The 15,813-nt window shown below is 40.0% G+C and overlaps 1 protein-coding gene across 1 annotated transcript in view; it reads right to left on the minus strand.

The window, feature by feature from the left end:
- Nucleotides 1-15,813, minus strand: part of FAM172A (family with sequence similarity 172 member A) — a 401,693-nt gene that overhangs the window by 130,480 nt on the left and 255,400 nt on the right. Inside the window, exon 9 of the mRNA XM_018566649.1 lies at nt 5,012-5,128. Within this exon, the coding sequence (XP_018422151.1) occupies nt 5,012-5,128 (117 nt within the window). The remainder of the gene's footprint in view (nt 1-5,011; nt 5,129-15,813) is intronic.

A 15,813-nucleotide genomic window follows, 5' to 3' on the forward strand; every position in this document is an offset into this window, starting at 1 on the left:
CCAGCATGTGGTGTCTTTCTTTTTCCCCCGCCCCCCCCCCCCCCCTCATGTAATGGGGCATTATAGTAAATACCAATGCATTCTTCCCAGTGACCACCAATGTTAAGGGGGGCCTTCTCCTACTGAGCAATGTAAGAGGGCCCTTCTTTCACTGACCACCAATCTAAAGAGGGCACCTCTGCCATTAACCACCAATAAAAGGATGCACTTCTCCTCAGACAACCAATGCAAGGGTGCAAACCACTAACCACTACTGACCTCTAAAGTGAGGGGGCGCAACACTGACTACCAAAGAAAGCAGGTATTACTGCACTGATCATCAATGTAAACAGACAGTACAAACTGAATACATTTATTTTCTGGCCATTAATAATATTTATTTATCAAATAGAGCAGGGGAGTGTTAAAAAAACAAAACAAAAAAAAACGGCACCACTCTTGGAATCAAATACACTAAGTATACCACAGTCCTAATTTATTAGTATTACTATTATTATAAATGAATACTATTATTATTATATCTACTGATCATATTAATGTATTGTAAGCTGCATACTTAAACCTTTTATTGCCGCCACCATAAAAGTTACAGTGGAGCAGAACTGCTTGCAGTAGGCTCAATCAATAGCCCTTAAGGCTGTGACACACTGCACGTCAGCTTGCGAGAGCTCGCGTAGCTGAGATGAAAAATGTCATCTTCAGCCAATCGGCTCACGCGTATAAACCCGCGCTTCAGCATGCGGTGGCTGGCTGGTTGTTACGCATAAGCTGATTGGCTGAAGGTGCAGTCAATCATCTGACTGTACTCAGCTCACACACTGCACACAAAGCTCCGTGCCGGACAGGTTTGCTTCGCTCTGCACGGCTTTACCTGCAGTGTGTCACAGGCTTAAAGGTGGCTGTATTCCCTTGAACATATAGGAGAGTGGTCCCCGAGACTCCGCAATTCATGAATAGCTGTGATCAGAGGCTGACAAGGCATCAACAGTAAAAAAAATATATATATATTTTTTCAAAAAGCATTTTTTTCTGTAATTTTTCCCAAAACAATGTTCACATAAATAGTGCACCCCCACATATTTACTGCAATACATAATCAACAAAGCCTGCTGATAAGAAATACATTACATTAGTGTGACGTAGGAGAATGATACAGCTCAAGGCGAATGTAAGCGCTTTACTTTAGGAGAACTTTATTTCCCTTTCGAGACTACATTGTGATGCGCACAGGGGAAAATAACCAATTTGCGCAAATTGTTAGCCTAACATAAAGATTAAGGCAGGTTGAGGACACAAATTAATATCATGGCACCTTTTTCACATGTGTGATCACTAAAAATTCAATTGACATTGAGATCACTTAAATGAACATTTAATGATTGCACAGTAAACACAAATGTCAATCAGATCATCCGATATCATTGTTGCGGCCTGAGAATTAATTTTGGTTGGGAACATTTTTTATTTTAACGCCCCTATGCAGCTATGATCAGCCAGCAATCAATATAGCAGTGATTTACTGCTGCAGTGAGAGGCTGGACATCGCCAACATCTCTGCAAGAGCCTCCGTACTGACAGCAAGTGCCGTGATGTCACTACACTCCCAATGTAAACACAATGCAAAAGCACTGTGTGCTCCTATGAAGCAATCTGCAGGAACATTGGAAGCCAGGAGGAGCTGATTGTATCAGCTGGGACCTGAACGTCACTGACAGCTGGCAGTTCACACGCTAGTTCTGGGGGTAGCCGCGAGTCTGGGCATCGCTGCCCCTGCGTCATTTTAAAACAGCGGTTAAGGCAGCCCACGGGCTCCCAATGCATCACAAAATACAAATTACTTTTTTCCTTAGTTCAGCCTGCCACAATGTACAGAATGTGCTGCATTGTGGGTGCACTAACCGCTACTGTAAAATGCATCCAGGTGCCATTAACAATCCACCTGTCAGGAACTGATGCTGCCTGGCTTTGAACCTGGGTCTCCCACACACTGGACCATGACTTATCAGGTTTGCCACCTTGGATTTTGTTTCTGTACTTGAATCTGGTTTAGTCCTGCATACTGAGCTTCTCACCTGCTCCTGATCTTGTGGCCATTCAAAGTACCTGGCCTTCTATTTAAACTCCACCCTGTTTTCTGTGTGCTGCCTGGTGCTACCGCATTTACTACTACTCGACTGAGTTGTGACCTGACTACGAAACTCTTCTCCTGCAATGACCCCGGCCTGTGACCCAGACTACCAAACTATTCTCCTGCATCGATCTTGGCTGGTTTTCCCCACTTTTCAAAGGAAGACAATTTAAAATTTTCAAATATTTCTTATTTATTAACTCAATAGTTTTATGCTTTAGATTTAGTATAAACTGAATATGATATGTGTCCCAAAATCTTCTCAAATGCACAGTAAACATACATGAAAGCATTCTACATACATGCAGTATGGTGACCGGTTCTGACATGAGGTGAGGTGTGGAAAAATGCCACGTCTGCATTTTTCCCCACAACAGAACCTACCTCAAGGACGCGCTGTGGTGTGAACAGGTCACAGTACATTATGAGTAAGTGCTGTTTCACACCAACCTGCACATTAAATAACTTGGTTTAGTGTATGGGATAATGTGCGATGTGTGCTGATGGTGGGGAGCCGGGTCTTGTATTATATACATTGAAAGGCACTATTTACTTTTTAAAATTTTATTGAAATATCAAAGTGACATTTTAGTCATCTGTATTCACCAGAGCTCAGCTGCAGTGTGGTGACCAGCGCTGACATGAGGGGAGGTGCGGAATGTCTGCATTTTCTCACAATTGCTTTATATGTGCCTTTGGGGTGCTTTGATCAGGTGTTGAAAAAAATCCAGCAACTGCACAAAAATAAAATCAGAATTTTTCCAACATTATTTAAGATTTAACAGAAAACTGTGTTCACTGTCCAGATCTAGGCACCCCATGAAAAAAAAAAAGTGTAAAAAGTATTGTAAAATAAAAAAATAGTGTACCAAAAAAATTGAAAAATATACAGTATATTCATTTATATATCTATACGTATATCCAAAATATCAATAGAAATATTCTCTTTCCAGATTAATCCCCAGGTCCCAACAATTATGTCAGATGACCAGAAGACATGTGCGCTCAATAGGCAAACATCAAATGCTCCCCAAACTGAACGTATTGTCATTCGAATTTTTAGCAATCGCAAATCTTTGAAAAAGTCACTATCATGCTAATTTGTGCTCTCGTCAACCCGACTTGTACTTATCTGAATTTTATGCTAACAATTTATGCAAACCATCCCTGTGTACGTTGTAATGTAACATTGAAAGGGGAATAAAGCTCTCCTAAAGTAAAACGCATATGATCACTTTTAACTCTACCATTTCACTACATTACATAAACGTCACACAAATGTGATACAATTTTAGTAAGCGGACTTTGATGATTATATTTTGGGATTCAAATATGAGGGTGTGCAAATTACATAAAACGTTGCGTTAGAAACATTTATAAGAAAATTGATTTTGTTTTCTAAGTTTTTCCCATTTATTCCCAATAAAAACGAAGGGGAAAAAAATATGTATTCAGATTTTATACCAAATTAAAGCCCTATTGGTTCCCAAAATATATGTAAAATACGTATACTTAAAAACCTAAAAGATATAATGTCGACCAAGACAAGGGGACCCAAGTTGTTAAAGTAAACCTTTAATGTTGACAAAGTGAAGTAACGTTGATGCTGTAAACCAGGCATCTGGTGTGCCACATACTACCTTCACAGTGCCTGCTAGCCTCCAAAATGCAGTGGCTTTACATCTTAAAACTTCTGGTTATGGGTACTCAAGCACAATTTCCCTTAACTTCGACAATGCAGCTAACTATTGCCAGACCCAATAAAACATAACATGGAGACACTTGGGGTTCCCCTCTATAGTATAGATATGTTGAGATGGGGTGACACATACTGGCAACCTGCAAGTAGAAATCATTGCCTTAATGCAATGCACATAAACACATCACATAATACCGTGTTAACACACAGTGGCACAAACTAGACATAGAATTCTGAGGGTCTACTGCATTTAAAGGATTACACACAAACTTTGATGTACATAGCACAGTAAAAACAGCCTAAAATTACAGGCCCATGGTCTACATCTATGCATTTGTCCTGAATGTGGCTTCAAAAAGACTGGCTGGAATTTAGTCACACATCAAAACTCTCCCTATTAAAATTGAAAGTGTTACTCAGCAGTATCCTCTGCTGGCTGAAGTTCTGGGATAAAAGGGCATCTTACCCTCATAGCAAGTGTTGTTCCTTATCACTGTACCATCAAAGCCTGGAAAGGTCTCTGATCGAATTGCTGGTACCTGCTGTGAGCTGCAGGGTCCACTTTTAGTGTCATGGACTGGCTGGCTCTCTGCACTCTTACTTTCGAACAGCCCGGGTGCCTATACATTGGTGCAACATGAGCAGGAACATTTATAGAACTCTGGAGTTGGGAGAACAGGTGGTTACCAAGACTTTTGCAGTAGGGGAAAAAGTACCTGTGAGGCTGTCTGTCTGTGACATAGTAATCATCCCAGGCTCCCTGATTTGAGTTAAAAGAGGCATGTGTTCTAGCTTTAATATGGCCGTTTCAGGCTTGCTTGTAATCATCAAGGCAAAGTATAAACACAATAGCATTTATTATAATATAATGATACAGGATAACCAGTCAGGTCATGATGGAGAGTCCCCCTCTAGAATACTGCTAATTCTATCTTATTTGTAAATAGGGCATCTACCTGTTCTTACTTCCATGACAAATCCAAAATAGAAGTGGTTTAGTAGGTGGGGCCATTCAAATCATTGCAATAAGAGCCAATCAGCAAATGGATATTAATGTAAAATGTTGTGGCATTTTTTTTTTTTTTTACAATTCAAACATCTTTTTTAACATACAGCTTTTTGTGATACAACATTTTCTTTTATTTTCTATACTCTTGTTATACACGGCAACAAACACTTATTACCTCTCTCATCCATTCTCGGATCGTTTTATTGGCTTCCTGATGCCACACATTGTGAACAGAGTCTGTCAGAGCTACAGCGGCGACCTTACTTTTCACATCAGCTTCACGCTGAATCATCTGTTCGGGGAAGAACAAAAAAAAAGGTCTGAGAAACATATGCAAAATGTAGGATATTAATCCAGCTGTGTTATAGATTGAGCAATTATTCAAACGTAGACTTCCTGTGTTTAAACCAACTTTGATGGGGTCCTAGATTAAAAGTTTGTGAAGCTAAAGACTGGCAGAAAACAAGGAAACCACAATGCTGTTTTCTATTTGATAGGTTTAGTAATCACCACTTTACATATAAGCAGAAAAGGGTCCAACATGCAACTTTCACAAAACATACAGTATTCTATAAGTCTGCACCAGAGTCTAACAATCTTATTACTGCTTCAACATACAGGATTTCTAAACAGTTTTTATTTTTATTGCAACACAGATGACCCTGATAACTTATTAACAGCAACAAACATAGTGTGATGGGAACTATTATAGCAGATGATACAGTTTTATTATAGTTCACACCATATACAAACTGAACTAAATTGTAGCAACCATACTTTCCTACAGCTCTAATTACACTGCAGCACCCAATGTTTCTTTAGCTCATCATTATTGCCAATTAATTAGAAAATAAATATAGCTGTATATAGGACATATTGATTGGATATTTATGATTATTCTTTAGTGCAACTGAAAAATGTATAGAATTTTTACAAAAGACAAATTGTCATGTGACCTATACAAATGACACACCCCATTCCTTACAAAACAGTTTTAGGTTGTAAGGTGTGTGCCCAGCCTTATCCTTAAAACTCACCTGTCATGTTAATAAACACAAGGTACATTTCAGCAACATCAAACCACATTTATTAAATACATGGCTCCAGAGCAACGTCATATGACTTCAAGAGAATCCTGCACCTAAATGACAAGGTCCACTTATTCAGTGTGGCCCCCTTTCTAAAATGCTTCATTTAACTTTTTTACATGCCAAAATAAGGTCTTATTTTAATTTTCAAATGAATACAGATATAGCTAGAGCAGACCTCAGGGTAAACATTCACATCCACTAGATAAAGTTGCACTTTAAGTCACTGACTTGGAACATGTGTATATGAAGGTAGGATGGATGATAGCCACAAAGCATGCAAGCTCATTGCTAAATCTGTTGAGAAAGTTTGTGAAAATCTTTCTGTAAATTTTTAGTTTAGTATCAAGATAAGATTGAATCAGGGCCCATTCACACCACTGTACTGTCCTAACGCACATTATGCACATTGGTGTACTGTGGTGCCATTTATTCTGCATGGCAACCATGGTCACCTGCTTTGTACTGCACCTTAATGTGTGGTAATGCACTACCACATGCAGGATCAATTTGTGGCCCATTGTGGTGCATTAGAAAACCCATTTAAATAAATAGACTGCATGCATGCCTTAACGTATGTTAATGTGAGTACATTAAATGCACTGCCCTAGTCTGATGGCTCTTTTACACCACTGTGCCGCAGTAATGCACATTACGTATGTTGGTATGCTGTAGAGCCATTACTTGTGAATAGCAACTTATTGCACTTTCCAATGCACCTACATTGTTGCAGCATGGTAATATACTATCGTGCAGGAGTGATTTCAGGTTTGTTGTGGTGTGCTTATCATCCTATTCAAATGAATGAGCTGACAAAACACAATGCTGCAATGGCCCGTCTTGGAGTGAAAATACCTAAAAGACTTGCCACCCCATTTTGTCAGGGTTGCAAATCATAAAAACGACTAATGATTGAAACCTGGAGAGTTAATTTGGGGGTATTTTTATTGCCATATTATTTATTTTTAACATTAAGGCCTGAGCCACACCTAGGCAACAGCGTTTAGAAACGCACACTTTTTGCTGCACGGGGCTATAAGAATGAATGGGATTTTTCTGTTAAGCATTTTGTCTCGCTTATTCAGCTGTGACAAAACGCGTAGTGTGAACCAGGCCTAATTTATTAGGTGCTTTCTAGTTGGTGGGCTGGAGAACTTCAGATGGTTCTAATAGTCATGGATTGTTTGCTTTTACCTGCAAGCAGCAGATCACAATGCAATAGACCTATAGTTTCAGAGGTAAGTGGGGCACAGCTGCGGAATCCAAGATAGCCACCAGAGCTTCAGTGATTTGCTGATCACCATTACTGGCAACCAACAGTTTGCTCAATGCACTACTCCATTAGAGCAGATGAAGGCAAGCAGAGCTTTAAAAGCCAAGCTTGATATCAGACAGAGGTCACTGGAATTTCCCTAAGTACAACAATATAAAAGCATTGCGGTCACAGTATATTGAACAACAAGGTGTTTATATAAACCATGATCAATGTATTCAGTTCCTAGGAGAAGAAATGGATCAGGACAGCCCAAGTCTGACAGCCAGCATTAGCCCAGATGAACCTGTACTTTGCATCCCATTTGTTAACTGTACTGATTGGGAAGAACAGTCATCTGCTTTTTATACATGGAAAAAATAAAATAAAAACATAAACACAACTCAAACTGCAGTTTTTGTTGTCCTTTAAATAGTCCTTCAACGAAAAGTAATGAACTAACAATATAGATGCCCAGACTACAGAGCAGTGTAACAATGATGCTTCTAGTCGGTTTACTTTTTTCTTCAAAGTTAACAACCTTTCAACTAATTTCCTTTGCAGTAAAGTTTTTACACAATGTTATCACGGTCCCTGAATATAAGACTACACTACATGGAATGACATCTGTGTGATTTGATAATTGTTATCCACAGGAAGTTCAGCCAATGACTTCCTGCAGCTGAAAGACTTCTGCACAGATAAGATACAAACCCGAAATCTCTGGAAGTAATGAGGAGGAGATACACCATTGTTTCCTCTATGGAATCCACAGTTATGGGATTTACTTGTGTACACTGGAACCGTTACAACATAGCAATCCAACACATTAACCTTGGCAGTCCTGTAAAGTACTTCGTTATCACCCAGTTATTATTGTACAGTAATAAGACTTTAGCTAAAATATAACATGATCTGTATTTCTATAAGAAAAGTATACTTTACTAATTGAACATCTTCCTAGAAATGTATAGTATACAATTTCTATAAAAAGATCACTTGCCATGACAATGTTTACAATATTTATTCAGTGCCTAAACAACTGGAGGTGCCAGTGAAATATGGTAGTATATACTCCATTGTTTATTTCTTCCCATGTCCTGTCTTCAGAATTGAAACACATAAGCATCAGGTGTAAAGGGCGTTTTACAAACCCTAAAGCTTTACAGCCAAGCAAGGTGCCATCTTAGCCTCTATTTGGACTGCAGTTGTCATGGTGCTGAACATGTGATCAACTTTGACTCCAGTTATTTGAGAGCTTGAAAGTTTGGTTGAGAGTTGAAATAAACGCACTGACAACCTTGATAGTTGGCATGCCTTAAAATGAACTGTTCTCTTAGACTGTTTATTGGCAGGATTAGTTGCGCTTTAAATCTCCTGCAGCCGCTGAGGTGTAAGCACTCTCATAGTTGGGCCAGATGCCACTCAAGGGAGTAGCTGGGAAGAGTGGGCAGCATCAAAGCCTGTCAAACACAACCCTGTGCAGAACCCTTTGGGTCCCAGTGCCTTGGAAGTGTTAAGAGTTCCCCAATTTGGGGATAAATGAACGATTCAATTAAATGATTGTGATCAATCACAAACGCTATTAATGTTTTTGTTGTTTTGTGCAACTTAATTGCAGGTAACAATCATTCAAAATGTCCCATCAGAAGCAAACAACAAAAACAAATCCTGCTTGCCACAAATGGTGAACTATTGCTTAGATTTAGAATTATTACAAATGATCATGCAGAAAATCATTCAACAAGCTGCAAATTTATTTGGTCCACCATTTTTATTACCGTTTATTAGTTTAATCATAATCAGCCTGCATATAGCATTATTCCAAAACTGAACAGTGTGCAGTTATCATTTGATTACTATGTGCTATGTCTGTTTTATAACTAATCCAGCAATACTGAAATACATCTACTTAGAAAACATGACATTCCTCTATATCCAAGAGCCCTTGCAGACAGGCCTCTGACACAAAATAAAGTTTAGAATTGTTAAATGGAAAAAGACAATATTGTCTGAATGTAGTACTAACTAAGCATAGTTGGGTTTTGGGATTCAGTGATCCACATAACAATTCCCCAAAGCATCTTTATTTACTCCCCCCCCCAAAAAAAAACAAAAAACACATGGGAAGCACAGACATGCAGGTTATCTATGCTCAGTAGGTGTAGTGCTATCCACACAGCAATATGTGAACATCAATCTTACTAGCTCAAATACAAAATTGGATTGAGAATTTTCAGGTCAGCAGAACTCTGAGCCATGTTTAACACAAACACAAAGCCAAGTGATGAGCAAGATTACAAGGGAAGGTACCCAGCAATGAGCTCTGCACATCACAGATGGATATGAAGCTTTAAAGCAAGGTTATTTAAACACAGACAGCTGGATTTCCACTGCCTCAACAGGATAACACAGTATTCACTTTTCCTGCACTTTGAAGGCGCAACCTTAGCTCTCTATACTTATGTCAAAACTAGAGGAAGGAAAAGCCTTAAAAACAAGTAATTGTAAAGGATAAAGTATGCCAAAAGATGCTTTGAGGGTCAATACCATAAAAAAACAAAAAAAACAAACAACCTCTGCTGCCACAAAGGCAACAATGACCCTTTTCCACTTGCCATAAACAAACAAAAAAGACCATCATGTATAGCTGCCTTATTATAAATGTGAGAAGCACATTGTTGGAAGGAAATTAGTATCATGATGATAAGCTATGATGTTACATTGGTATAATCATCTAGCTTGAAGCATAATTTTCAGCTTCAGAAAACTAACAGAGAAGTGAACTCTTTCTGGTCTCTATGTCACTGTGACCAACTTATCAGAAAAGCGACTTGCCCTATTGCATGCACTACCAGGAAGCGAGACCTGGCTTCCTGGGTACTTGTGTGTCATGTGACTTGTGCTCAATTTCTTGCCTAATGAATCAGAACTCAAAGGGGGTGATTTACTAACCTAAACACACACACACACCAGCTGTGTGTGATTTTCACACAGCAAAACGTATTTATCAACCAAAAAGTCTCTAAAAGCATATTTCCACTAATGCCATATATGGAAAAATCATGCACATGATGCATATATAATGCTGCTTCACAGTTTAGACAAAAATGGTTAGCTCATGCATTTACATTCCTGCATTCATCAACGCAAGCAACATAACAGAGCTAATTTACACCACATTACCTTGCAATTCATTGCAGGGCTTTCCACAACACACCTGCTGGGTGTGTACACACTACAAAGGTGTTTCGATTCCTCCCATAGCTCATGCTGGGAGGGAACACACTACAGAGGTGTATACACGTTCGTGGTGTGTTTAAAAGGTTAGTAAATCAACCCCAAAGTGTCACCCATTTGAAAAGTAGGTATCAGTGGAGGAGTTTTGTTATTAGTAGGGATGCACGGATGCCATTTTTCAAGACCAAGTACAAGTATTTTCCCTCAGGAACCTGCCGATACCAATTACTGATACTTTTTCTTAAAAGGACATGCAACGCTTTTTCTAAAACAATACAGACTAATGATTTTAGGGCAGTTTCTTTATAATTATGAAGAACTGTAACTCAATCCCTGATTATACAGCAAAGGAGAATGGCAATCAGCAATAGAAGGCTACAGATCCCGTCAATCCATGATTATACAGCAACGGAGAATGGCAACCCGCTCACCTGGGCAGCATTCGGGTCTCTCCAGGGCTGCATTTGGGTGTCACCAGGGGTGCATACAGGTCTCCTCAGGGCTGTACTGGTGGGTTGCGGACTCTACACGGCTGCGTTCGTGTTTCACCATGGCTGCATGTGGGGCTCTCCAGGGCTGAATGGGTGAGTGCCAGGCGACAGGGTCTCCAGGGCTGTGCTGGTCTCGGGAAGGAGGAGAAAGAGATGTGAATCTGGACCGGCAGTGCCAAAGATAGCTACTGCGAGGTCCCCAGCAAGCACATGATTTGAGGCAGCCGAAGTAATTAAAAAATGTAAAGCTCCGGCGCTACGTATTGGGCCTTTTTCACGAGTACAAGTAGTTGTGAAAATGCTCTGTATCGGCACCGATAACGATATTAGTATTTGTGCATCCCTAGTTAGAAGCGAAAAAATAGTATGTCTAGTTACTGTAGTTCAGTTACTATACCAACAAACACCACCATCCCAACAACCTTCCTGCACACACAAAAAAAAGTTTCAACAATTTGCCCTAAAACAGAGGTTCTTATCGCATACATTTGCAAATACACTGATCAGCCATAACATTATAATCACCTACCTAATACTCCACTAGACCTTTGAAGGTATGCTGTGGCATCCGTCACCAAGCCATCAGTAGCAGATCCTTGAAGTACCTTAAGTTGCGAGGTGAGGCCTCCCTGAATCAGACTTGTTTTTCCAGCACATCCCACAGATGCTCGAATGAATTGAGATATGAAGAATTTGGAGGCCAAGTCAACACCTCAAACTCTTTGTGTTCATTAAACTATCCTTGAACCATTTTGTGGCTGGGCACATTATCCTGCTGAAAGAGGGCACTGCCATCAAGGAATACCATTTTCATAAAGGGGTGTACTTGGTCAGCAACAATGTTTAAGTAGTAGGTGGTACATGTCAAAATAACATCCACATGAATGGCAGGACCCAAGGTTTACCAGCATAACATTGCCCAAAGCATCACACTGCCTCCACCAGCTTGCCTTCTTCCCATAGTTTATCCTGGTGCCATCTCTTCACCAGGTAAGCGACACACACTCACCCAGCCATCCACATGATGTAAAAGAAAAAGTGATTCATCAGACCAGGTCACCTTCTTCCATTGCTCCATGGTCCAGTTCTGATGCTCACATGCCCATTGTAGGTACTTCTGGCGGTGGACATGGGTCAGCATGGGCATCCTGATGGGTCTGTGGCTATGCAGCCCCATACACAACAAACTCCGATGCACTGTGTGTTTGGACACCTTTCTATTGGCACCAGCATTATTTTTTTTAAAGCAATTTGAGATAAAGGAGCTCTTCTATTGGATCAGAGCTGAACGGCTAGCCTTTGGTCCCCACGTGCATCAATGAGGCTTGCCCCCCCCCCCCCCCAGCCCCCCACACCAGTTCACTGGTTTTCTTTCCTTGGACCACTTTTGGTAAGTACTGACCACTGCAGACAGGGAGCACACCACAAGAGCTGCAGTTTTGGAGTTTCTCTGACCCAGTCGTCTAGCCATCACAATTTTGCCCTTGTCACAGTCAATGAAATCCTTATGCGTGCCCATTTTTTCTACTTCCAGCATATCAACTTCACAGACAAAATGTTCACTTGCTGGCTAATATATCCTCCCCACTTCTAGGTGCCATTGTAATGAAATAATGAAATAATGAATGTTAATCACTTCAACTCTCAGTGGTCATAATGCTATGGCTGATCAATATATATTTCAAGATATACTAATGAGCTAGGGCACCACAATGGAGGCCTTAATCTACCACAGAGTGAATCTAGGCTTCTGGTGTGTCCCTGCTCAACCTTCAAGGCACACCTGCTTCCAGTTTATTCATTGCTATAGATGTCGCAAGATGGGAGCTTTGTTAGAATAGAGTTAGGGACCACAGTTTTCAGAGGGGTCTTGGTACAGCACTGTGGCTTCACATTTATTTGCCAATATACAGTATGTGATGCCACATAAGAAAAAACATTTGTGGATGCCTTGCGGCCCCCCCTCTACTGTCACACATTACTTTCTCGCAGAACACACTAAGCAGAGAGGTGAGAGTCAACCACATCTTATTGAGTAGAATCGCACATGGAAACGTCTTTGGACTGGTGCAGAGAACAGTAATGCTCCCCCATGAGTCTCCTAAATACTGATACAAGTAAAAAGCCTGGACCAAAATTTCCACTAAGGCTTGAGCACTGACAGCTACCCCACTTCATCCAAGCTGCAGGATAGACCCATTAACGTTTTTGGTCTAAAATGTGGAGGCTACAGATTAGTTACAGAAAAGTAAGGGCAACACAATACACCTGGAACCTAACTGAATTATTCAAGTTTAAAGAAATGTCCTGGTCTACAAAAATGCTTGCCACCTCTTTCTCTGGGGCGAACCTATGTACCTCAAAAACCTGCACTTAGATAAATATGCAAACTTTGCTGACCTCTCCTGAAAAGTGCAAATTGCCTAGCTGTTATGCTTATTCATTGGCTTTAATAACTCCTGAGTCTCCGGCCAAGAACATCTATGCATATTAGGGTATACAGACATTATTTGCTAAAATACCTGTTCTGGGACAGTAACATTGAAGCTACTGATGCCAAAGACCACCAGGAAGCAAGCATTTGCAGCAGAAAATGTCAACATTGGAAATCTACAAAGTTCCTTTTCTACAAACTGCCTTTAAAGCAACCTCTTTCTTTCTGTAAACAGTATAAATTCAAACAGCATAACAAACAGCACAGCATAACATAAATTAACAGCATAAAAGCACTATTCAGAGTACAACATAGGCACCCTTGAAGTGCACCTGTGTTCAGATTATGGACATTACATTTTTTACATATCCTTAACAAGCTGAAAAAGAGCTTTAAAACAAGCCCTCACTGACCTCTTAAAAATGAAGTGTTTTGACCTCAAACATCACAACAATGACTCTAAAGTTGGGTGGTGGTCACATTCGGACAGTTTAGAAATGCCTGCTACAAGTTTACATTAATGAAGTGGCATATAGAAAATAATGGGGGAAGGAGTTGTGATTTAATTACATCTGTTGCAAAGATAAATTTCCCTACATTGCCTATAGCTACAGAAGTGAGTGAGGGCTGTTTAAAGTGCCTTTACTATTTTGTTCAGAATATAATACTTTAGTGAACATAGTCTAGGCGCAGGTTCAATTGAAGTTCCTGTATGCAGATTTACATAACTTCTACAACACACTGGAAGTGTCTAAAACCAGGGTGCTCTGATAAGCCAATCTTAACCTCCTCTGAGAAAGCTAAGGGATGACTTACACCCTTATGCATCCTGATTGTATTTTTCAAGGTGATGGGCAATTAACTGTCCAAAAGGGAGTAGCGGAAAACCAGCTATTGGCTTTTTTTTTTTTTTTAGAAAAATCTAGTTTGCATGAGACCACCACAGGTTTTAGGTAACCAAACATTGAAGAGGCTATGCAAAAATTTGTGCTGGCACCTGAGGGTGTCCGTGCCGCATACCAGATGACACTCTATACGGTTTCCAGAAGGGAAAGGGTTACTATAAGCTCTTAGTTTATTATGACAGCAGTTTAAGGAATTGACCATCCTGAAATATTAGTTAATGTAGAGCCCACCATGATTGCTTGTTTAATCACTACAATCCTGTCTACCTTTCAACCACATCTCAAGTAGAGTGTTCCACTTTGTGGTGACAGGTTGTTCAGAACAGCTTTTTAAGTGCACAACTTGTTCTCTGAACGCTACCAAATGCTGGTGACTTAAGAGATGAATAGAATTTGCAGTGTCAGAAAAAGCCTGCAGACATCTCCAGTAAATGAGACACAAATGCTTCTATATTTTTAGCTCTTCTTAATTTCAGTGTGATAAGGCAATCAAATTTATGGTTCAGACACAAAAGGCAGACAATTTGGAAATGAAATGCAGCAAAGCAAGTTTGCAGTTCTTATACATCCTTATCAGTTTTCATGGATTACACTGAAATTATTATTGGCTTAATTAGACTACTGCAGATTTTGAGTTAAAGTGCACCTACTACATGTGCCTAGGAGATTAAACCATCATGTAGACCTAATCAGTTTGTTACTAAAAATTAGACATGTGCGATTCGTTTCGTTCCGAATCGAAATTCGGACGAATTTTCGGAAATTCGGACATTCGGATGTATCCGAATTCCGAATTACAGACATAACGAATGCAAACGAATCCGAATTTCCATTTCGAAATTCGGTAGCGTTCGTACGAACGTTCGTTTCCTGTTCTTATTCGTTTCTTATTCGTTTCGTTCATTGGAGCAAAGTGACAGAGAAGGAGAAAAATATTTTTTCCCCCTCAAATGTCACTTTTGCTGCAAACGAACGAAACGAATAAGAAACGAATAAGAACAGAAAACGAAACGAACGTTCGTACTAACGCTACCGAATTTCGTCCGAATTCGGAATCCGAATTGACTTTCACACCCGAATCCTGAAAAACGAAATAACCCAAATCCGAATTTAAAACGAAACGAAACTAAACAAATTTTTTGGCAGTGCACATGTCTACTAAAAATTAGCATCTAGAAACATCTCCGGCACGAGTACTGGACAGACCACGATTATATCATGTCTATATAACGTTAAACGTAGATGCAAAGCTATTAAAGCACAAGTGTACTTTTTCTAATCCCCACCTTCAGCATTTTTAATGTTGGTTATCCTTACCTACATCCCCATTGCTCTGATAGCTTCACTGTCCTCTCCTACCCAGTTTCTTGACAAAATCTTCAGAAATCCTCAGAACTTGCTTATATGGGCCACGGCCTCCATTCACCTCAATGAAAAGCCTGTCCACAGCCTGATAGACATACTTTCCACTCAAATGAATGAAGGCCATGATGTGCATAGGCAGGTACAGCTTGGAAGATTCCTGAAGTGTGGAGCTAAGCAGGTTGATCTCGGAGCATAGGGGTTA

The sequence above is a fragment of the Nanorana parkeri genome, unplaced genomic scaffold (genome assembly GCF_000935625.1).
Source record: "Nanorana parkeri isolate BGI_ZX_2015 unplaced genomic scaffold, ASM93562v1 scaffold966, whole genome shotgun sequence".
Taxonomy (NCBI): domain Eukaryota; kingdom Metazoa; phylum Chordata; class Amphibia; order Anura; family Dicroglossidae; genus Nanorana; species Nanorana parkeri.